General features: G+C 49.6%; 2 protein-coding genes across 5 annotated transcripts in view; both read right to left on the bottom strand.

Annotated features, from left to right (window-relative positions):
• PHF19 (PHD finger protein 19) overlaps nucleotides 1–4,149 on the bottom strand; it is a 34,904-nt gene extending 30,755 nt beyond the window's left edge. Inside the window, exon 1 of the mRNA XM_030817717.1 lies at nucleotides 4,097–4,149. The gene's annotated coding sequence lies outside the window, so the exon portion shown is untranslated. The remainder of the gene's footprint in view (nucleotides 1–4,096) is intronic.
• The window catches only part of TRAF1 (TNF receptor associated factor 1), a 63,245-nt gene continuing 42,708 nt past the window's right edge, over nucleotides 4,097–24,633 (bottom strand). For 3 of the 4 annotated variants that reach the window (XM_030817721.1, XM_030817720.1, XM_030817722.1), the window contains 2 exons: nucleotides 22,930–23,078; nucleotides 15,790–18,627 (listed from right to left, as the gene is read on the bottom strand). In XM_030817721.1, coding sequence (XP_030673581.1) covers nucleotides 18,409–18,627; nucleotides 22,930–23,078 — 368 coding nt within the window. In that variant the 3' untranslated portion in view covers nucleotides 15,790–18,408. Of the gene's footprint in view, nucleotides 4,195–15,789; nucleotides 18,628–22,929; nucleotides 23,079–24,633 lie in introns of those variants that run through there. The other variant, XM_030817723.1, reaches the window with a different exon arrangement.

Consider the following 24,633-nt stretch of genomic DNA (forward strand, 5'->3'; position numbering starts at 1 on the left):
CCTCTGCAGCAAGGAGCTTGGTCTGTGCAGGTCACAGGGAAAGCAAAGAAGAATATAGGCTCAAACCACAAGTCATTTATTCCCTCATCCTTCACGGCTAACCACAGCATTTAGCCATGCACTCGTGGTGTGACTATGTAGATCCCTCCCACAGCCAGATGACCCAATGTCAGCTGGAGTGTTTCCCACTCCAACGGCTGGTTCATCCAGCCTGTAGTCACCGCCCTGTGGCAGAGGCACCACTCTGGGCTGACCCCTCTGTGATGGTCAATTTTATATGTCCACATGACTAAGCTATCATACCTAGTTATTTAATCCAACATCAATCTAGGTGTCACTGTCAAGGCATCTTAGAGATGTGGTTAACATTTATCATCAGTTGACTTTAAGAAAAATACCCTCGAGACTAGCCTGGCCAACATGGTGAAACCCCGTCTCTACTAAAAATGCAAAAAAATTAGCCGGGTGTGGTTGCACACACCTGTACAGCTACCCGGGAGGCTGAGGCAGGAGAATTGCTTGAATCTGGGACACGGAGGTTGCAATGAGGCAAGATCGCCCCACTGCACTCCAGCCTGGCGACAGAGTGAGACTCTGTCTAAAAAAAAAAAAAGAAAAAGAAAAAAGAAAAAAAAGAAAAAGAAAATTACCCTTGATAGAGTGAGTAGGCCACAGCCAATCAGTGGAAGGCCTTAAGAGTAAAAACTGAGGTTTCTGGCTGGATGCGGTGGCTCACACCTATAATCCCAGCACTTTGGGAGGCCGAGGCGGGCGGATCACCTGAGGTCAGGAGTTCAAGACCAGCCTGGCCAACATGGTGAAATCCTGTCTCTACTAAAAATGCAAAATTAGCCAGTTGTGGTGGCACGTGCCTGTAATCCCAGCTACTTGCAAGGCTGAGGGAGGAGAATTGCTTGAACCTGGGAGGCGGACGTTGTAGTAAGCTGAGATCATGCCATTGCACTCCAGCCTGGGCAACAGAGTGAAACTCCGTCTCAAAAACAAAAACAAAAACTGACGTTTCCTGGAGAAAAAATTCTGTCTGGAGACTCAAGCATTAATTCCTGCTGAGTCGCCAGCCTGCTGGCCTGCCCTATAGATTTTGGACTTGCCAGCTCCCACAATCATGCAAATTAATTTCTTAAATACATCTGTTTATGAACAAACATATATATACACACACACACAGAGATGGTCCCTGAATGATGATGGTATGCCTTATGATTTTTTGGCTTTATGATGGTGCAAAAGCTATGTGCATTCAGTAGAAATCATACTGTGATATTTGGTAAGTTAGGTATATTAAATGCATCTTCCACTTACGGTATTGGAGAAGCCCCATCGTAAGTGGACAAGCATCTGTATACACATTCAGTGTATCTCCCATTGGTTCTGCTTCTCCAGAGACTGACCGACCCACCTTCCTTCACAGTCCTTGAGAACAGAGCTCGTCCCCTGAGCATCTAATGACACACGTGCAGGTCTCAACTCCTTGTCCTCTTGCAAGTCCCCACATGTCTGTCGCCCAGACTGGAGTGCAGTCGTGCGATCTCAGCTCACTGCAACCTCCACCTCCCAAGTTCAAGCGATTCTCCTGCCTCAGCCTCCCAAGTAGCTGGGACTACAGGCATGCACCACCATTCCTGGCTAATTTTTGTATTTTTTTAGTAGAGAGGGGGTTTCATCATGTTGGTCAGGCTGGTCTCGAACTCCTGACCTCAACTGATCTACCCACCTCGGCCTCCCAAAGTGCTAGGATTACAGGCGTGAGCCACTGCGCCCGGCCCAGCCTCCTTCTTCACATTCATGACCCTTAAAAGGCTAGAAGCTCCCAGATGGGATGGAATTGCAGGGAGAACAAGCTTGGTGGCAGCTCAAAGAGCTGAGAGGTGTGAAACCCAGCAGTGAGCTGTGAGCTCATGTCTGCCTTTCAGGATGCAGGCAGCAGCCTGGATAACTGGGTCTATCTGCTGTGATAATTCTCAGGCCTTGGCAAGAGAGGCTATGCCAATATTTTCATGGCACCCAAAAATGGTTTTCCTGGGAAGAAACTCCTTTGTCAGTGTCCACAGCACCAGGGGAGGTGGCTATTTCCTGCCATCTCTGTAAACAAGATGGAGACCAAGGGCCTTGTATCAGTTGGAATTCTTGATTATGAGCAACCAGGACCAACTCTGTCCATCTAAAGTAAAAGGGGGACTTCCTGGAGGGTAGTGAAGGTACACAGAACAAACAAAAGGCTGGAGAACAGGCTTGGACAAAGGGCAGGACCAAGAGAGGAATTCTGGCCAAGGGAAGGCTGCAGGCACAGTCTGATCCAGGGTTCTCTACTGTGGGTGAGTGATCTCCAAGGGTCCCCTCACCACTCACTCAAGAGTCAGCCCCAAGAATGATGATCTGATTGGCTAGTGTTGCATTTTCCATGTGCCTGTCCACTAGCCAGGCAGGATGAGATGCCATGGAAGGATTTAGCTCCACTAGGATTGCACAGCGATGGTGGCCATGGGAGGTGGGTGCTAGTTTTATCCTTCTCAAAATGGGGAGCTCCTCCAAAAAGGAACCAGAATTTTAAGGTGGGAGTGGATGCTGGACAGATCATAAGTGACAGCTAAACCTCTTGGAGCTATTGCCCAACTTAGGCCAGTAACAGATGAGGCCAGGCGCGGTGGCACACACGTGTAATCCTAGCACTTTAGGAGGCTGAGGTGGACGGATCATGAGGTCAGGAGTTTGCGACTAGCCTTGCCAATATGGTGAAACCCCGTCTCCATTAAAAATACAAAAATTAGCTGGGTGTGGTGGTGGGTGCCTGTAGTCCCAGCTACTTGGGAAGCTGAGGCAGAATAATCACTTGAACCTGGGAGGTGGAGGTTGCAGTGAGCCGAGATCGTGCCATTGTACTCTGGCCTGGGTGACAGAGCGAGACACCATCTCAAAAAAAAAAAAAAAAAAAGGACCAAGGGTAGCCTGGGCACAGTGACTCATGCCTGTAATTCCAGCACAGGAATTGGGAGGCCGAGGTAGGAAGATCCTTTGAGCCTGGGAGTTCAAGGCCAGCCTGGGCTACACGGCGAAACCCTGTCTCTATGAAAAATTTAAAAAGTAGCCTGGTGTGGTGGCAGGCGCCTGTAGTCCCAGCTACTCAGGAGGCTGAGCTGGGAGGATCAATTGAGCCTGGGAGGTTGAGGCTGACTTCAGTGAGCCATGATTGTGCCACTGCACTCTGGCCTGGGTGACAGAGCAAGACCCTGTCTTGAAAAAAAGAGAGAAAGAAAGAAAAGAAAGAGAAAGAAAGAAAGAAAAGAAAAAAAAGAAAGAGAAAGAAAGAAGAAAGAAAGAGAAAGAAAGAAGAAAGAAAGAGAAAGAAAGAAGAAAGAAAGAAAAGAAAGAAAGAAGAAAGAAAGAAGAAAGAAAGAAAGAAGAAAGAAAGAAAGAAGAAAGAAAGAAAGAAAGAAAGAAAGAAGAAAGAAAGAGAAAGAAAGAGGAAGAAAGGAAAGAGTGGACAGGCTTTAGGATCTGGACTGGACTTAGAATCTGGACTTGGATAACCTAAGGTCAGGTTCTGCCATGTATTAAGCAATGTGGATAATAATGGCACCGACAGCTCACAAAATTGCGTGTGAAAACACTTTGTAAACTATGAAGTATTTTGAGCCCTGGAGGGCAGTGGGGATGGGACCATCATGCCTCAGGCCGCTTCTCATCTCAGTGCCCAGCTCAAGTCCTGGCACCCAGTAAATGTCCCGTAAGTGTTTGCTGAGTGAATAGATAAACAAGTGATTATCATCATCCTTTTAACTTGATCATCAGCTTTGCAGAAGAAAAACAGGCAGATGCTGTTGGACCCTGATTCAGGTTTTGTGAGCTGAGGCTCACAAATGAGCCTGCCTTTTTTTTTTTTTTTTTTAATTCCTGTTAACGCTTTTGACGTTTTCATTTTAATATGTGAAACCTGGCTACTTGTCTCAGGGAGAGTTTATGGAAGAAAAGCTTCCAGCTGGCTTTGGGCAGCCCATAAAAATGTACTGAAATGTCTAACTTTGACCAGTTAGAAATTAGGAGCTGTTGGGGGATGCAGACCGGTGACCCCACTCACCCTGGTGAGGCCACTGAATTTCAGTAATTAGCTCTCTGGGCAGGAGGACTCGCTCCTAATTCCTTCCTGGTTCTGAGTCAAAGGATGAGGCCCCGAATCTGTTAAAGAGAAACCACAGCTTTCAGATAACAAACACATCTTTAGCACATGCAATCTTTGATTCAAATGATTTCAAAGGGCATGGGGGAGGGAAGGGTTTTTGTGAGCTTTGACTGAAGCAGCTCATCAGAGTGTCAGCTCTCCAAATCCTATCCCTCCCTCAGCTCAAGTCTGACCTCCTCCAGGAAGCCCTCCTTGGTAACCCCAGCCCATCACAGGTTTGTTCATCCACACGACTCCTTGCTTTAAAACTCTCCAGAGGGTCTGCCTAGCTTCACGGTCAAGTTCAATCTCCTTAGTTTGGCATACAAGGCCCTTTGTGATCTGACACCTTTTCACCTGTGTAGCCTCTTCTCCTACTCTCCACCCCCAGCCTTTGACCCGGGTGTGACAAACAACCTCTCCTCTCCCCAGAATTTGGGCCTCAGAGCCTTGGACTGTGTTTTTGCCTTGATGGGGATTTTCCTTCCCCTTCTTCATGTGGCTGGATGGTCCTTATTCCCGAAACTCACCCCAAGCCTCTCCTGCAGGGGTCGGGAGAGATTGAGCCCCCGGGGCTGGGTTAGGTATCCCTGCTCATGCCCCAGAGCGCCCAGGTTTCTGCTCATCACACTTATTGTAAGGATCCATTTACTCACCTGCCTCTCCCCTCCTCTCCCCTTGTCTCCCCTCCTCTCCCCTCAACTCCCCTCGTCTCCCCTCCTCTCCCCTCATCTCCCCTCGTCTCCCCTCCTCTCCCCTCCTCTCTCCTCCTCTTCCCTCCTCTCTCCTCCTTCTCCCCTCCTCTCTCCTCCTTCTCCTCTCCTTCCCTCCCCTCCCCTTCCTGGCGAACTTGGTCCAGCTACAGTCAATATCTAGAGAAGGTATTGGCCTAGAGAACCTTGCTCAATCTTCAGCCCTCACACCTGCAGTACCTTGGGATCACCCCGGGAACCTTAACATGCTGATGCCTGTGTTCTCATCTTCAGAGATTCTGGTTTGATTGGCCTGGATGTGGCCTAGGCATGGGGTGAGGAGTGTGGGTTGAAAAGCTCCCCGGGTGGCTCTAAGGTGCAGCCCAGGTGGAGCACCACCATAATTTACAGCACACGACTCAAGACCCATCCAGCCACTTAGAGGAGCTGCACTCCAGGCACCTTGGGGAGTATAACCTTGAACTCGGAACTCCACCATATTTGCCATATTTGTTGTGTTGAAAGCAAACTAATCATCTGTTTATCTGAGTCAGCAGCATTGAGCAGCTATACAGTCCCCCACAGGCCTTACCCAGTCTTCCGAAGCATCACAGTCACCTGTTAGAAGGATGCCTGTCTGAGCCCCACCCCAAATCCAAGGAGCCAGACCGGGGACCCTGTGCTATAAACAAGTCTCCTGGTGATCCTCCTGCACACAAATGTGCCAGGGCTCAAAACATCCTAAAACAGGCTACAAACTCCTGACGCCTTGCAGGGCCAGGTAAGAAAGTTCAAAGCAAAGAAGAGCCTTCAGGGGACCATGGGGGGACTGGAAAACGACTGGCTCTAGCAAATTCTTGTCCTTTGGGAATGTGGGCCCCATGTTGTCAAGTCCCTCTTTTTTAAAAAGAGAATGCCAAAAATCTGAATTTTTAAAAAGGTGAAACTTGTTTAAAGTTGACAGCTAATTCAAGCCATTTAAGTACACAGCTCAGACCAAACAAAACTTACCTGGGACCTGAATTGAGCATTTATTACCAATGTTTGCTGCAAACCCCACACGTGGATGAAGCTAGAGGGTGGTGTGCTTGCCTGGCCTTGTCTCGGCTCTCTCTTTTCTGAGCTGTTTTCCTGCTATGGAACTTGGGCCAGCACGGAGTAGGAGTCGGCGGGGAGGAGGGGGGGCGGCGGTACAGGAAACGGCCCCAGAGACTTGTGCCGTACGTGCAATTGGGAGGCTGTTTGGGGACATTATTCCTTACGTTTAACAGTGTTCTCTTCATGCCAACTCTCTAAAAAAATACCTCTCGGGTCTCAGGGCCTAATAGAGTTTTGATTTGCCTCAGCAATGTTGTGCCAGTGTCTTATGGACACTGAATTGCGTAGGATCAAGTTTCAGCTGCGAGAAAGGTCAGAGGGCAATTTGTGGCCTGTCCCCATGGCACATAGGACCTCAAGGTCCGCACTTGTATACCTGTCATTCCTGGGTTCTTCTGACCTTTCCAACTTCTGTTTTTCATTTGATGCTTGTCACATGACCACTCCTGTAAAATTTTATTCTTGTATATCAAATAAAGAAGTGCTTTCTGAAATAAGGCATGCTATAAATAAATAAGCCCATAAAAATAGTAAGTGCTCAAAAAAGGGTTATTGAATACATGACTACTTGAATGATTCATTTTGTGGTTGCACACAGGGCCTTGCACAGAGCAGGTGTTCAGGAAATGAGGGGAGGATGGTAGAGTGGAAAGCAGCAGTTTTGAGATGGAAAGACAATAGCCCTGCCATTTCCTAGCGACTGGGACTTTAGCCAAGCTGTTTAATCTCTCTTAGCCTCAGTTTCCTCATCTGTACAATGGGGACAATCTCAGTGCCACCTTATCGGAGTTGCTGGGAGGATTAAGATGATGTAAAGTGCCTGGCATGTAACAGGCACTTAATAAGTGGCAGCTGTGATTATTTGAACACCAGAAATACCCTCATCTATGAATGTCATTGTTAAATGACTTAGTAAATGCAGTAATATGTGCAACATGAGTGAGGATGCTCTCCCTTTGCTCAAGCCAGCTAGAGTGTGACAGAGAAACCACATGGACTCACTGGGTCAATAAAATGGGGAGGCCTTCCAGAAGCTCTCGATTCCCTCCGCTCCTTGTGCCAGGTCTCTGCTCCCCTCCACACCAGGGCCCCTCCGATTATAGCAGTGATGGCAGGTAGCTCCCTGTCTGAGTGTGACTGCCCCGTCACTCCCCTCTCAGTATGCTCATGTGCTAAAGACCCTGTCCTGCCTGCCCCCATCATCCAACTCTCTAGCCCCAGCCCTGCACATTCCCTTTCTGGAAGCCTCTGACAGTTTTCTGCAAGCTTCCCAGTCCCTTCCCCAGCCCAGACTGATCCCTCTCCTGGTCATCACTTAAGTGAGCAAATTGATCTTTGAACGGTTCCTTGACCTTTTGCTTGACAAATGCATGCATGCTTTAGAAAGCGCAGGTCACACGGTACACAGGAGGTGCACTCAGAGATGACTGAATGTAGTGTCTGGGGCTCACTCCCTCTGAGGGTTGGACATCAGGCAGACAGTCAGAAAAGCAACTCTCTAATGTTGTTACGGGGAAGAAAATACATCATATAGATCCCTGCGATGGAAGGTGGTCTATGGTGAGTTGTAGGTTTCCCTAAGGGCCTAAAACTTATTCATAAGAGGCACTGTTGCATAGGGCAGTGGTTCTCAAAGTGTAGCTCCAGACCTGGAGCATCAGCCTAGACTGGTAGCTCTTATAAATGCAAAATCTTCAGCCTCACTCCAGAACTACTGACTCAAACCATGTGGGGCCCACCCAGCGCTCCCAGTTTTCACAAGCCCAGGGGTGATCCCATGCAGGGCCGGGTTTTGGACCACTGGAGTGGTGGATTCATTTGGAACCCGTCACCTCATTTGTCAACAGCGATGACCCTAATCATGGCAGTGGCTTCTGGAAGGGCCACGAGATGAACGCGGGAAGCCTGCCTGGCACGTGGTTGGTGCTGAGCCACCATCCCCTGCGACCGATCACCCACTACCTTTGGAGGGTCAGCTACCGCCTGGCGCTGTTCTCTGTCAGTCATGGAACCCAAGATAAGGGCTCCAGCAGAAAGGAGAAACAGGATGAAGGTCAGGGAAAGCTGATCTGAAACTTAGGCTGCGGCCCTGAATGCCAACCTTACGACCTCTCTTTGCCTCTGTCTGCAGCGGAGACTCACATGTTTCCATTACTTTTCTGTAATACAACAAAGCAACGGAATCCTTGGGATTCCGGCCATCCCGGGGCCACCTCCCGGGTCCATTGCGGGGCAAGCGCTTCTTCCACTACGCCCCCCACCCGCCTCGTCTGCTTTGGCCGCGCTCCCGCGAAGGCCGCGGTGGGAGGCCCCTGATGGGGCGCGCAGGCCCCGGCTGCCAAGAGCAGGCCGGGCGCGGGCCAGGAGCCGGCGCCTGCGAGCCAGGGCAGCCCCGCGCGTTTGGAATGCGAGCGCCGCTCAATGCTTTCCATATGGCGGCGGCGCGGGCCCACCCGGCCGCCCGCGGCTCCCCAGCCCCGCGCCCGCCCCGCGGGTTCTTGTCGGTCTCCCGGACCCGCCTGGGCGCTCGGATGGGGACCACGGATTATCAAGACTAGCATAGTGCAGGGTACGTAGGAGGCATCTGGAGGCTTTGATGAATGAATGCCAAATACATGACTTACTGATAGAAGGCGTCAGAGAGTCGGCTCCTTAAATAACCCAACACACAGTCCCCCAGCCTCGGCTCCACCAAACATCGATGGGAGCCTGCCATGGGCGAGGACCTTCTCTTCTGTTTGTGTAATCCCAGTCCCAGGTCCCTGTTTGTTTTCCAGCTTTGCCCAAGATGACAGTTGGGCTCAGAGCTGGTGATGTGACTTGCCCAAAGTCACACAGGTAGCAAGGAGCAAGTCGGGATTTGAATCCGGGTTAAAGGACTCTATGTCCAGTGCTCTTTCTATCCAAACTCCAGAGGGAGGGGACCCTGCTGACACCTTAATCTACCCTGGCCTCCCTGGGAGGCTTTTCTCATTGGAATCCCAGAGTTACTAAGATTTATAAAGGACACAACTGTCCCCTTAATCCCGGGCACGGTGGCTAATGCCAGTAATCCTAGCACTTAGGGATGAAGAGGTGGGAGGATGGATTGAGCCTGAGTTTGAGACCAGCCTGCGCAACATAGCAAGATCCTGTCTCAAAAAAATAAAAAATATGCCAGGGTGACAAAGAGAAACTCTGTCTCAAAAGAAAAAAATAAGATAAGAAAAAAAACAAAAACAAAAACCCCCAAAACAAAGCATAGAACCCCCCAGTAAGCTCTACCCTGCTCCCCTCTCCCAGGGTTTTGAGCTTCAAATTTAAGGACGAGTGATTGCCTTAAAGAGAAGTCTGTGACTTTCATGTTGTGTTTATCTAATTAGCTATAATGGCACTTTTTTTTTTTTTTTTGAGTCAAGGTCTCACTCTGTCACCAAGGCTGGAGTGCAGTGATGCTATCTTGGCTCACTGCAGCCTCGACCTCCTGGGCTCAAGTGATTTTCCTGCCTCAGCCTCTGGAGTAGCTGGGACTACAGGCATGCACCATCATGACCAGCTAATTTTTGTATTTTTAGTAGAGATGGGGTTTCACCATGTTGGCCAGGCTGGTCTTGAATTCCTGACCTCAAGTGATCTGCCTGCCTCATCCTCCCAAAGTGCTGGGATTACAGATGTGAGCCACCACGCCTGGCTGAATTATACACTTTAAGTGGGTAAATTCTATGGTGTGTGAATTGTATCTTTAAAAAGCTGTTACCAAAAAACTCCAAGCTTTGCTGCTCCTCACTAGCCATGTGACCTTGAAGAGTGACTTCACCTCTCACCTCTCTGAGCCTCAGTTTCTTTATCTGTAAAATGGGCAGGATAAAAGTAGCTGCCCCAGGAGGTTGTTGTGAGGTTTTAAGGGGAGGAATTATGTAACCAGTTAGCATGGTACTTGATATACAATAAACCCTTGATAAATAATAACACTAGCTAGTGTTCACCGAGGGCTCACTCGTACCTGGCACTCCACTAAGCTCTTAGGTCCATGATCTCATTTAATCCTCTAACCACTCTCATGCCAATTGTGTAGTGGAGGAGACCGAAGCTTAGACAGATGAGGCACGGATTAGAACGCTGAAGCTTGGGTTCTGAACCATGAGACAGTCTTGGTTTTTGTGTAGTTTTGTTTTTATGTTTGTATGCCTCTTTTAAATTACTCTAACCCACTTCATTTGGAGATGTTGCACTGCACACCCTGAAATGAAGTTTCATCTGACTATCCACCTCCTTCCAAATCGACTGTTTCCCTTTCTCTTGTGTAGAATACTTTATAAGGTATAAAACGCCCCCGCTGAAAGGCTGCACGAGACCTGGCATCTGCCCAGAGTGTAGTGGGCAGGGCCCACAGCCCACCCCTGTGAAGTGTTAGGCCTTTGGGAAGAAGGCCCAGGCTAGACGACTTGCTTCCAAGCCCCAGCGCTGCCACCTCCTAGCTTGTAGAGACCTCCTCGCCTTGGTCTCGTCATCTGCAAATATGCGGATTACGATCATATGTACTTGCCAGGGATGTTGGGAGCTTGCTCACAGGCTCTCAGAGGCCCCAGAGCCTCACAATCGAGTTCTCCTGAGACCCCCAATGGCAGGGAGATGGCACTCCTGGGGCTGGCCCACGCCCAGCAAGCTCCCCAGCCAGCTGTGCTGAGGCGGCAAGTGCTAAAAATAACAGTCACGTCTTGCAGGGACATAGGCTGGCCCAGAGGCAGATGGGAGTCGGGGAGGAAGCGGTGGGGATGCACCACCAGGACTCTCCACCTGCAGTGTGCAGATATGTGGGTGTGTATGGGGGATGATTCCTTTACCCAGTGCAAGGCCCCTAACTACAAAGGAGCTTGGTTTCAGGTCACGTGGAGTGGGCGGGACCTGTTCCCTGTAGCCAAGGCAATGAAAAAATCCTCTAGTGCTGTCCAGTGGAAATATTACATGACCTGCATATGTAATTCTAAATTTTCTAGGAGCCATATTAGAAGAAAACAAGAAGCAGATGAAATGAATTTTAATATAATCTCTCAAAATTTTTTTGTTATCATTTCAACATGTCATCAATATAAAAATATAAATGAAATATTACATTCTCAGCCGGGCACAGTGGCTCCTGCCTGTAATCCCAGCAGCTTGGGAGGCCAAGGCGGGCGGATCACTTGAGGTCAGGATTTCAAGACCAGCCTGGCCAACGTGGTGAAACCCCGTCTCTGCGAAAATACAAAAAATGAGCCGGGCATGGTGGCAGGCCCCTGTAGTCCCAGCTACTTGGGAGGCTGAGGCAGGAGACTCACTTGAGCCTGGAAGGCAGAGGTTGCAGTGAGCTGAGGTCGCACCACTGCACTCCAGCCTGGGCGACAGAGTGAGACTCCGTCTCAAAAAAAAAAAAAAAAAAAAAAGAAATATTAAATTCCCTTTCTGATACTTACTAAGTCTTTGAAATCTGGTGTATATTTCAGACACAGCATCTCAGTTTGGATCAGCCACATTTCACCTGTTGTGTGAGTTTCAAACAATCTCTCGGAGATTGTTTGTTTTGAGATGAAGTCTTGCTCTGTCTCCCAGGCTGGGGTGCAATGGCACGATCTCAGTTCACTGCAATCTCCGCCTCCTGGGTTCAAGCGATTCTCCTGCCTTAGTCTCCCAAGTAGCTGGGACTGCAGGCACCTGCCACTACACCCAACTAATTTTTGTATTTTTAGTAGAGATGGGGTTTTGCCATGTTGGCTAGGCTGGTCTCGAACTCCTGACCTCAGGTGATCCTCCCGCCTTGGCCTCCCAAAGTGCTGGGATTACAGGCGTGAGCCACTGCCTCCGGCCCTGAGATTGTTTTTTCATCTATAAAGTCAGGAAAATGATACTTTCCTCTGAGGTCTGTTATCAGTATTAAGTGTGATACTTGCAAGAAAAGCATATGCTCAACAAATGAGTGCTATCATCATTTTATCATGGCTACTTAAACAAATTAATGTGCAGTCCGTTCAGAACTAAAACTGGATCTCACAGCTGATAGCTGTTTGTGTACTTTTCCCACAACATTATGCTGCTTCTAGTCATGAATCAAATCACTGGACTTAAGGGTTTGAACCTGGCATAAACTGATCTTGGTTCAAGTCCTGGCTCCTGGTGCTTGTGTGACCTTGGGTGAGTGATTTTTTACCCTTTGAAGCCTGGGTGTTCTCTGCTATAAAACAGAGATGAAAATAATCACACCTTCCTGATGGGTTTTTTATGAAAGTTTCATGGAGCGATGTAGGTACAGCCTGCAGTGCCATGTCTGGCACTAGCTAAGCACTCCATGATTGTTTAAGATTCTCTTATTCTGGCCAGGCTCGGTGGCTCATGCCTGTAATCCCAGCACTTTGGGAGGCCAAGGCAGGTGGTTACCTGAGGTCAGGAGTTTGAGACCAGCCTTGCCAACATGGTGAAACCCCATCTCTACTAAAAATACAAAAAAAATTAGCCAGGTGTGGTGGCGGGCGCCTGTAATCCCAGATACTTGGGAGTCTGAGGCAGGAGAATCTCTTGAACCCAGGAGGCAGAGGTTGCAGTGAGCCGAGATTGCACTTCTGCACTCCAGCCTGGGCGACACGAGACTCAGTCTCAAAAAAAAAAAAAAAAAAAAAAAGGCCAGGCGCTGTGGCTCACGCCTGTAATCCCAGCACTTTGGGAAGCTGAGGCAAGTGGATCATAAGGTCAGGAGATCAAGACCATCCTGGCTAACACGGTGAAACCCCGTCTTTACTAAAAAATACAGAAAATTAGGGCGTGGTGGCGGGCGCCTGTAGTCCCAGCTACTCGGGAGGCTGAAGCAGGAGAATGGCATGAACCCGGGAAGCAGAGGTTGCAGTGAGCTGAGATCACGCCACTGCACTCCAGCCTGGGCAACAGAGCAAGATTCCGTCTCAAAAAAAAAAAAAAAAAGATAAAAAGATTCTATTATTCTTACACTGGCATCCCCACAGTGGACAAAGCAAGTGGCTTCTGCAATTGGCATCCTTACGACAACACGGTGAGGTTAGAATTTTCACTCTCATGGCAGAAGTAGAAGCTAAGGCTTAGTGAGCCTCTGCTTTCGAGCTCAGTAGAGGAAAGTGGATGCTGTTTGTCTCACTGGGGCTAAGCTTTTTTGAATGCAGAGGCTGTGTTACTCTCCCTAGCCCAGGCTGTGAGCAAGGTGTCCTGCCCACAAGCTTCTAAATCCATCAGCTCCTCCAGTCCCACAAGGCAAATCCCCTCCTCAGTTCCCCCAGGGTGAGCCCCAGCATGACACTGGTACAGGACACTGCCCTTCCACGTCTCAGTTTCTCCATCTAAAAACAGTTGTGATAATTTCAGCCCTGGCGTTGGTATCAAAAGACCTGAGTGTGAATGTTGAGTTGGAATGGCCTTGAGCAACTGACTTTCCTATTTTTTTTTTTTTTTTGAGACAGAGTCTTGCTCTGTCACCCAGGCTGAAGTGCAGTGGCACGAGCTCGGCCCTCTGCAACCTCCACCTCCTGGGTTCAAGCGATTCTCCTGCCTCAGCCCCCCCGAGTAGCTGGGATTACAGGCATTGGCCACCATGCCCAGTTAAGTTTTGTATTTTTGGTAGAGACAGGGTTTCGCCATGTTGGCCAGGCTGGTCTTGAACTCCTGACCTCAGGTTATCTGCCCGCCTCAGCCTCCCAAAGTGCTGGGATTACAGGCGTGAGCCACCGCACCTGGCCTTGACTTCATTTTCTTAGTTTCTGTGTCTTTGCCTGGAAGAAGGGGCTAATGGTAGAATGTGATAACAGGATGTTAAGTGAAAAGGGAGAGCCCCAAACAATAATCAACATGATTCTAATTACATTTTTAAAAGTCAATCTACATGTATGTGTTTGTATCTACTTTCTCAAAAATACAAAGAAAATCAAAATGTTCCCAGCAGTACTCTCTGGACACTGGGCTCACAGGTGATTTTTGCTTTCTTCTCTATATGACTTTTGTACTTTCCTAGTTTTTCTTTTATTTTCCTTTTTGGACAGGGTCTTGCGCTGTCACCCAGGCTGAAGTGCAATGATTTGATCACAGCTCACTGCAGCCTCCAACTCCTGGGCTCAAGGGATCCTCCTATCTCAGCCTTTTGAGTAGCTGGGAGTACAGGCATATGCCACCGTGCCCAGCTAATTTTAAGTTTTTTTTATAGAGACGGGATCTTGCTATGTTGCCCAGGCTGGTCTCAAATTCTTGGCCTCAAGCAATCCTCCCGCCTTGGCTTCCCAAGTGCTGGGATTAGAGGCGTGAGCCATTGTGCTTGGCCTAGTTTTTCTATAATGAGTATGTGTCTCTTACAATCAGGAATTAGTAATTGAAGTCATAAATAATAGTTACCCTTACTGCCCAGGGTTGCCTGAGGATTACCTGTGGACACCCGTGAGGTGGCCTCTGTGAGCAAGCTTGTGTGGCACTGACTGTGCTTGCCCTGCCCTCCTGGGGTGCTGCCAGGCTGGCATCAGTAGGTCCCACAGGGCTTGCCCTTTGGCTGGGGGCAGAGGGACCTAGTGCTTCCATGAAGATATGATCTCATTGAAGCTGAAGATTTCACCCAGAAGGGAGAGGAAGGAAAGAAACTGGAAGCAAATACCTGATTTCTTTTTTTTGTTTGTTTGAGACGGTGTCTCGCTCTGTCTCCTAGGCTGGAGTGCAGTGGTGCAACCTCAGCTCACTGCAACCTTTGCCTTCCGGGTTCAAGCAATTCTCCTGCCTCAGCCTCCCGAGTAGCTGGGACTACAGGCATGTGCCACCATGCCCAGCTAATTTTTTTGTATTTTTAGTAGAAACGGGGTTTCACTATGTTGGTCAGGCTGGTCTCAAATTCCTGACCTCAGATGATCCACCCGCCTCGGCCTCCCAAAGTGCTGGGATTACAGGCGTGAGCCACCATGCCCGGCCGCAAATACCTGATTTCTAATGCCAGTCCCATCCTTGCCTCCTTGGGCCAAACACTTGGCTTTTCTGGCCTTAGTTTCCTAATCTGTAAAAGAGGATTAAAGGGTGCTTGCCACACCGTTGAGGGAAGGGGTTGCATGTAGCCCCTTGGACCCTTGGCTCATTTGGATTAGGAGTCAGAGAAACCAAGTAAGGAGCGCACCTGGCGTATGGCCAGACCCAGGGAGCCGGCAGCACCTGGTATTCTGAGTGCACTTCAGGGGCTGTTCCATGATGAGGATCAGATGTTCCTTCCATCCAGCAGGAAGCAGGGGAAGGTTCTGATGCCCCAGTCAAGTCTGATTGGCTGTTGGGGGCGAAGGGTGTGACTGAAGCACTGACAAGGTGGGTGGAGGCAATGACCTGTAACACCTCCTCTGGCTTGGAAAGTTTTGCTTCATCAACTACAGCTGGAACCTCCTGGGGCAAGGCAGAAGGGCCAGAACAGGGAAGTCTCCTACTGAGGGGCTGTCATCGATGTCCTGAGACATTTGTGGAGTTTCTGGTATACACAGCGCAGACAGTTTCCCGAGAAGCTGATTGTCTAAAAGTGACACAAACCCTCTTCCCTGGCACGTGCCCCCAAAACGCCCATCAGAAACCTGAACGGCTTCCTGTCACCAACTGAAGCATCCTCACTCTGCACATTAGAACCCCCTGCGGAGACTTCATCCTGATGCTCAGGCCTTGTCACTTATGGGGGTGAGATTCTGTCGCTGATGTTTTAAAAATCTCCCAGCACCTTTGGGAACTGCTGGGGGTGGGGGACCTACTGAATCTGCCCAGTGAAATTGTGGCTTTGCCTGCATCTTGCCTCCCCCACCCTTGAATCACCTGTAAAAGATGCGATGTCACGTCTTTGATGAGCTTAACATAGAGCTTTGTTGGAAGAGAAATCATTCAGTGTCTTAAATTATCGTCTCATCCTGCTTTCAATAGGCCCAGGTGCTCTGGGGGGAGGAGGGGAGGCACTGCTGCATCTGATGCTGTCTACACTCCAGTTCATCTGACCCTTCTGCCTCCCTCCCCCATCCTGCCACACAGACCCTGCCCTCAGCCAAGACAGCTTCCCGTTTTCAAGTCGGTACTCTTCCCTTTTCCCCATCCTCTGCATTTCACAATATTCTCAGGCTGACTTTAAATGCCACTTCTTCCCTGAAGCCTTCCCTCCTTCACCCACTGGATCTGGGATTCTGTGCTTTCTCTAAGCTTCTCCTACTCTCAGTCATAATGATCTACTTATCTGCTCATTTCCTCCACTGAACTAAGAGTTTCTTGAGGCCAGAGTGCACATCTTGCCTTTCTCCCTTCAATGTCGAACACAGTTAACAGGTGCAGGTGTCAATGAAGCTTTGCTGAAAGAATGGCTGCATCTCATGCTCTTTGAAGAGAGTATGTATCTCTTGCCATCAGAAATAGGCAATCAAAAGTGTACAGTAACAGCTGTTTCTCATGGGGGCTTGTTCTACAAATCCCCCTTGGGCTCAACACTCGGTGAGTAGGGATCAAGAGGTTATCGCTAGGACATCAGTTGCAGGGCCTAGACCCATCACTCTCTAGGCCAGACCTTCATGTGTGACATCCAGCTGTCAGTGGGAAGAAGTCAGTCTCCACTGCCTCCACAGTCTCCGCTGCCACAGTCAGACGTGGGAACAAGAAAAAGCAGCCCCAGAATGTTTGCTGCCATCGTGCACGGACGACACCATTGCACATAAAAGCACAGTGCTCCATTATTGCGGTTGGGCCTCCTGAAAACCCCTAGAGCTGGACAGGGCAAGGGGAGAGGTTTCCCCTGACCTTCAGCTGAAGGGCTAAGCATGACAGGATGCCAGGCTTAGAGCCCAGCTGGCCTGGGTTTCTGACCCATTGAGTCTGCTGTGCCACGATGCTCCCTCACCTCCTTTGATCCTCCTGTATGCTGGGCTGGAGAGAACAGGAAGGGCTACTGACCCATTTTTACAGAAGCAACCCTAACGGTTTGAGGAGTGGAGTCTAGCACAGGCTCAGCAGGTGGAGGAAGAGTAAGCTGTCAGGAAAGCAGCAGAGGAGAGTCGTAGGGTCCTGACTTGTCTCAGGGTCTCTAGAAAGTTGGGTGTGGCCTCCAAGGTGAGAAGATAGGTGTGGGCCACCACCAGGCCATGACAGGTGAGCAGTATTGCCCAGGCTTCTCTCTCCAGTCTGTCCTGTGCGGCATCTCCTTTGAGGGTCAGAGAAACCAGGGAGGGAGGCAAGCTGGGGTGAGTCTCATTATAGAAAAGAGAAGACTGGGGCTAAGAGGGGATGTTCCTGCCAGCATGCCAGCCTCTGATGCCACCTGCAAAACTGGTGGCACCACCTCAAACTCAGCAATGGCCTTTTCAAACCTGGCTCAGTACAAACAACTCCCAAACCATACACTTTAGGAAAACTTCAAAAGAGATTCTAAAAATTATTGCTTTGGGGTTATACATTGCTCAGTGGCTTGGAGGTCCTGATCAGTCTGCTGAGAGAAGTGGATGCCTCAGTTAATCAGGTGTTACGGGATTCTGGAAAGCACCAAAGGTGGGGTCTCCAGGCAGGAAGAGGAAAGTTTATGCCCCTCTTCTTCTTGAGGTGCCTCCGGCTGCACCTGGGAGCTCACAGTGACTGGGTTTCACCTGCATGAAGTGACGTGGCATTTAGCTGATGGAGGCACAGGATGTGGGGGCTGGGTGTGCTGATGCGGGGGCTGGGTGTGCTCCTGCGTGTTGGGGAAGCTGAGCTGCCAGGCCCAGGGTGGCATGTGCCCTGTGGACCAGGTCAGTCCAGTGGAGGTTACTGAAGGTGAGTGAGGAGCTGGGAGGACAGGAAGCTCCTGAATGTTTCCAGAACCCCTGTAGCTCTAGGACTCACCTGGGCCAGGAGGCCTAGAATTAGAGACTTTCTGGGCTGGAAGGAACCTTAAAAGTCTTCAAATCCAACCCCCAATTTGAAGTCCCAGTGGAGCCCTCTGGGTTTGCTTGTTCACCTCCAGTGACGGGCCTGGACAGACTGCATTCACACTGGCACCCCATCCCTTCCACCCGGTCCTGTTTCTGACCTTGGACAAAAAGAGGGCAGGCCTGTGTCCAGGTCTCCCTGGCGGCCCTGCAGAGATCTTTCTAGTCCGAGAGTTTCTCTGCTTGGGTCCTACGGTTCCAGGCCTGGTTCCATTTTCTTCCCATTTGGTGAGAGTCCACCTCAACATTCGGGGCCGGAGTGGCTCACTGGCCTCCTGGTGCCGCATGGTCCGTGCAGAGGGGAGCAGCTCTGCCTGTCTCCTTCTGGACCCTTTGCCTTTGTGGGCCCAGCCCACGTCCTGCCATCCTAACCGGATGGCCAGCCCGAAGTCGACCCCTCAGTCTTGCTTGGATCGTGCCAGCCTTCGCCCATCTTTGTGCCCTGAGGTCTTGGGTGCCAAGGGCAGGGCATCACAGTCCTCTGGCTAGCTCCCGTCTGAGTTTGAGCTCCCTCAGGAGCCTGCCCACCCTAAGTGCTGGTCTCCACAATGCACTTGAGGAACATCGTGTCGTCCTTCACATAGGCGTGTTTGGGTGACTGCAGTTTGCTGAGGGGGAAGAAGAGTGGGCAGCCACTGGCCACGTTGGTTTCACTCTGGGGTCTCTGGAAGGACGCTGAGCTTAGGTCAGGCCGGAAGGCATCAATGGCGTGCTCACGGTTGTTCTGGTCCAGCAGCATGAAGGTGACCTGCAGGGAAGGGATAGGTGGGAGATCAGGCCCTACAGCAGCAGCGCGGCTTGGAGGCCCAGGCTTGGGCTCAGAGCTGTGCTCCACACCTACTGCCTGTGCAGCCCCTCGGACCCTCGGCTCATTTGGATTAGGAGTCAGAGAAACCAAGTAAGGAGCGCACCTGGCGTATGGCCAGACCCAGGGAGCCCGCAGCACCTGGTATTCTGAGTGCACTTCAGGGGCTGTTCCATGATGAGGATCAGATGTTCCTTCCATCCAGCAGGAAGCAGGGGAAGGTTCTGATGCCCCAGTCAAGTCTGATTGGCTGTTGGGGGCGAAGGGTGTGACTGAAGCACTGACAAGGTGGGTGGAGGCAATGACCTGTAACACCTCCTCTGGCTTGGAAAGTTTTGCTTCATCAACTACAGCTGGAACCTCCTGGGGCAAGGCAGAAGGGCCAGAACAGGGAAGTCTCCTACTGAGGGGCTGTCATCGATGTCCTGGGACATTTGTGGAGTTTCTGGTATACACAGCGCAGACAGAGGTTCCCCTGAGAAGCCGATTGTCTAAAAGTGACACAAACCCTCTTCCCTGGCACGTGCCCCTGAAATGCCCATCAGGAAGCTGAATGGCTTCCCGTTGCCAGCTGAAGCGTCCTCACCCTGCACATTAGAACCCCCTGTGGAGACTTCATCCTGATGCTCAGGCCTTGTCACTTACGGGGGTGAGATTCTGTCACTGGTGTTTTAAAAATCTCCCCAGCACCTTTGGGAACTGCCGGGGGTAGGAGAACCTACTGACTCACATCCAGACCAAAGCGGCACACCCGCCCTGCCCCACCTGTTTCCCCAGACCTGAGGTCTCTATTCTTGACACCCTCCACTCATGCAATGCTGCTGTTCACCCACAGGAAATGCCTATCCCCCAAACCCCTCTATAAGAATTATGGTGTTTTTTTGTTTTTGTTTTTGTTTTTTGAGACAGAGTTTCCCTCTTGTTGTCCAGGCTGGAGTGCAATGGCACAATCTTGGCTAAGTGCAACCTCTGCCTCCTGGGTTCAAGCGATTCTCCTGCCTCAGCCTCCCAAGTAATTGGGATTACAGGCATGTACCACCATGCCCAGCTAATTTTTTGTATTTAGTAGAGACAGGGTTTCACCATGTTGGTCAGGCTGATCTTGAACTCCTGACCTCAGGTGATCCACCCACCTCGGCCTTCCAAAGTGCCAGGATTACAGGCATGTGCCACCACACCCAGCGAAGAATTTTTAATAGATTGTATTTTTTAAAGCAGTTTTAGGTTCACAGCAAAATTGATTAGAAAATACAGAGTTCCCATATACCTCCTGCCCCCACCCAATGCACAACCTCCCCCACTATCAACATCCCCACCAGAGTGGTAGTTTTGTAACAATTGATGAAGCTGCACTGACACATAATTATCACCCAGAGTCCACAGTTGACATTGGCGCTTACTGTTGGTATTTCACCTTCTATGGGTTTTGACAAATGCATAAGGACATGTATCCACCATAACAGTATCAAAGAGAATAGTTTCACTGCTCCCAAAATCCCCTGTGCTCTATTCATCTCTCTCGGCCTCTACTCTTGGACAATCACTGATCTTACTGTCTCCATAGCTTTTGTTTTTGATTTTGTTTTTGTTTTGAGACTGAGTCTCACTCCGTCCCCCAGGCTGGAGTACAGTGGCAAGATCTCAGCTCACTGCAAACTCCACCTCCTGAGTTCAAGTGATTCTCGTGCCTCAGCCTCCAGAGTACATGGGATTACAGGCACACATCACAATGCCCAGCTAATTTTTTTGTATTTTTTGTAGAGACAGGGTTTCATTATGTTGCCCAGGTCTCGAACTCCTGGGCTCAAGCGCTGCACCTGCCTCGGCCTCCCAAATTGCTGATATTACAGGTGAGAGCCACCACGCCTGGCCTGTCCTCATAGCTTTGCCTTTTCCAGAATGTCATATAGTTGGAAGCATTCAGAACGCAGTCTTTTCAAATTGACTTCTTTTACTTAGTAATATGTGTTTAAGTTTCCTCACTGTATTTTCATGGCTTGATAGCTCATTTCTTTTTAGCACCGAATAATATTCCACTGTCTGGATGCACCACAGTTTATTTATCCATCCACCTAATGAAGGACATCTTGGTTGCTTCCAAGTTTTGGCAATTATGACTAAGGCTGCTATAAACATCCTTGTGCAGGTTTTTGTGCAACATAAGTTTTCAACTCCTCTAAGTAAACTCCTTTGAGTCCAAGGAGAGCAACTGGCTATATCACTTGGTAAGAGTGTGTTTGGTTTTGTAAGATACTGCCAAACTGTCTTTCAAAGTGGCTGTACCATTTTGCATTCCCACCAGACATGAATGAGAGTTCCTGTTGCTCCACATCCTCGTCAGCATTTGGTACTGTCAATGTTCCAGATTTTGGCCATTCTAGTACGTATTAATATGTAGTGGTACCTGCCTCCTTCCTTTTTCCTGAAAATTCTGCTAGTTCAGGCTAGCCTCACGGCACCTCCTCCCAGAAGTTTTCCTTATTTACCCCACGATGTGAAGGAGGAAGAAGAGTGGGCAGCCACTGGCCATTCATTCCATCCCTCCCTCCCTCTTTCCTTCCCTTCCTTTCTTCCTTCCCTTCCTCCATTTCTTTCTTTCTCTCTCTCTCCTCTTTCTTTTTTTTTTTTTTTTGAGACGGAGTCTCGCTCTGTCGCCCAGGCTGGAGTGCAGTGGCGGGATCTTGGCTCACTGCAAGCTCTGCCTCCCAGGTTCATGCCATTCTCCTGCCTCAGCCTCCCGAGTAGCTGGGACTACAGGCGCCCGCCACGACGCCCGGCTATTTTTTTTGTATTTTTAGTAGAGATGGGGTTTCACTGTGTTAGCCAGGATGGTCTCAATCTCCTGACCTCTTGATCCGCCCGCCTCGGCCTCCCAAAGTGCTGGGATTACAGGCGTGAGCCACCGTGCCTGGCCTCTCTCTCTCCTCTTTCTTTGAGGCAAGGTCTCGCTCTGTCACCCAAGCTAGAGTGCAGTGGCAAGGTTATGGCACACTGCAGCCTCAACCTTCCAGGCTCAAGCAATCCTCCCACCTAAGCCTCCCAAGTAGCTGGAACTACAGGCATGTGCCACCACGCCCAGCTAATGGTTTTTATTTTTTTATTATTATTATTTTTATCAATAAAATATTTTTAATGCCTACAATTTCTTGTATACATAAATTGCAAAACTTTCACCTGTATATGCGAAAGTATATTCTCTTGCAGGTCAACAGCACCAGAAAACAAGCTAAGCTATCTAAAAATTTTTTAACTTGATTTGTCCATTATGTAAAAGATAGGATGGATTTAATAACTCCAAAGAAATCTCTATCTCACTCTTAATCATACAGTAAACATCTGAATATTTAATCACATCCACTCAGAAAATAAATAGTAGTCTAATATATTCAATACATTGAAAATAAAACAACCAGTCTCTCTTCATATATTTATTCTCTTTCCAAACATGTTTTGGTCTCCTGCTATATCTCAGAAATTTACTAATAGCTGCTTTTAAGTTACAAAATACAAAACAACAATTTATTTCTTGGAGAAAATCTTGGGAATTACATTAAAAATGAAAATTTGAGTTCCTACATTCTTTTTTTTTTTTGGAGGTGGAGTCTTGCTCTGTCACCCAGGCTGGAGTGCAGTGGCGCTATCTTGGCTCACTGCAACCTCTGCCTCCCAGGTTCTAGCGATTCTCCCGCCTCAGCCTCCCCAGTAGCTGGGATTACAGGTGCACGCCACCACACCCAGCTAATTTTTTTATTTTTAGTAGAGATGGGGTCTCACCATGTTGGCCAGGCTGGTCTCGAACTCCTGGTCTCAAGTGATCCGCCCGCCTCGGCCTCCCAAAGTGCTGGGATTACAGGCTTGAGCCACCATGCCCGGCCAGATGGTTTTTATTTTTAGCAGAGATGAAGTCTCGTCATGTTGCCCAGGCTGTCTCAAACTCCTTAGCTCAAGCAATCCTCCCACCTCAGTCTCCCAAAGTGCTGGGATTACAGGTGTGGGGCACTGCACCTGGCCATGAATTTTATTTCTATATAACCTTCAGGAAGATTCCAGACATTTTAGCTTCTGGACTCATGGAGCTGGAGGGAGCCCTAGTTATTAGATCTGATTGTTTTATAAAAAAGGAAACTGATAACACAGAGAGGGTGGGGGACTTGCCAGGTCACGTGGCCAATTCATTGCCAAACCAGGACTAGGACTCAGGCTTCCATGCTCCCCACCTTACCCCCATCACCTCCACACCCATACCTTGTTCCGGAAAGGCCATGGCAGCAGCGCATCATACTCCCCTCTCATGATCACAATGAAGAGCGACAGGTGGGTCCTCTTTCCAGTGCCATCTCCATTCAGGTACAGCCGCAGGCACAACTTGTAGCCATACTTGGCAGTGTAGAAGGCTGAAATGCAGAAGCCAGAGGCAGTTGAGAAGTGCTGGACTTTGCAGATGTGGGACTGGCATCCAGCGGTCAGGCATGCCCAAGGTCAGCGGCTCAAAACCATGAAAGATGGGGTTAGAGCCCAGCATTCTTCTTGAGTAGGGTGTCAGACAGGAATGGGCTCTTGGGGGTCATCTAGCTCAGTGTTTGTCAGCTGGCCGTCCAAGTCATACACTGCCAGGCCCCACCCTCAGAGTTTCTCACTCAGTAACCCTGGGGTGAGGACTGAGAGTTGGCACTTCCAGCAAGTTTGCAGGGGTTGCCAATGCTGCTGGTCCTAGGAACACACTCTGAGAACCACTGATCTAACCAACCTATGTTTTACAGTCTGGAAACCAAGCTGAGAAAAGAAAGTGGCTGGTCACCATCTCACAGTATGTTGGGGACCCAGCAGGAATGAGGGGCCAGGCTTCCTGCCTCCCAGCACCGGTTTCTTTCTGCTGCCCTATGCCAACTGGCTGGGGTCCCCTGGAGGCTGAGGTACATGGGGTGACTCACAGTTCTGCCCTATGCCAACTGGCGGGGGTCCCCTGGAGGCTGGGGGTACATGGGGTGACTCGCAGTTCTGCCAGCCACTCTCAGGTGGCAAAACCCTTTGAGGGCTGAATCATCCCTGGTGAAGATGCATAGAAACCCCCTGGGCAGCTAAAGGGCCATCCCATGAGAGCATGTCCTCTGGCAGAGCGCCCTTCTGGGAGAGGCTAACTGGGGACATGAATCGGGGGCAGGCAGGAAGGGGGTGGAGGAGGGACAGGCTGGCAGTCTGACTCATCTCTGCCCACTACGTTTTGGTAGAACAGGAAGCATGAGGTACTGCTTGCTTTTTCCCTCTTTGAAAAGAATTGAGGGAAAAAGGTCTACAAGTAGGGCTCGAGGCCACCCCATGAAGAGAGCTGTCCCAACACAGCGGCAGGAGCGCTGCTCCTGCAGGAAAGGGGTCCCAGCCCTGCTCTGGGATTGTGACATACTCCGCTGCCTCGTTTAAAAAAAACTTTTTTTGAGAGGGTCTTGCTTTGTTGCCCAGACTGGAGTGCATGCAGTGGCACCACCGTAGCTCACTGCAGACTCAAACTCCTTAAGCCATCCTCCCATCTCAGCCTCTCAAGTAGCTAGGACCACAGGTGCAGGCCACCATGCCCGGCTAATTAAAAAAAAAATTTGTGGAGATGGGATCTTGTTATGTTGCCCAGGCTGGTCTTGAACTCCTGGCCTCAAATGAACCTCTTGCCTCAGCCTCCCAAAGTGTTAGGATTATAGACATGAGCCACTGCACGCAGTCTGCTGCCTTATTTTTTGGACAAATATATGCATTGTTATATTAACAGATATCATTTAGTTAAGAGAAATACTTGCCAAGTAATTACTTTATGCAAGACATTGTGCCAAGCCCAGGGGCTCCAGAAATGAGTAAGAACTGAGTAAGACACTCATTCACATGCTATGTGCAATCGTACACAAGTGCATGTGTCTTACTCAGTTCTCTAATCTTATTTCAGACTGTCGGCTCTCTGAGGCC

This window comes from Nomascus leucogenys, chromosome 8, assembly GCF_006542625.1.
Source record: "Nomascus leucogenys isolate Asia chromosome 8, Asia_NLE_v1, whole genome shotgun sequence".
In the NCBI taxonomy this organism is placed as follows: Eukaryota; Metazoa; Chordata; class Mammalia; order Primates; family Hylobatidae; genus Nomascus; species Nomascus leucogenys.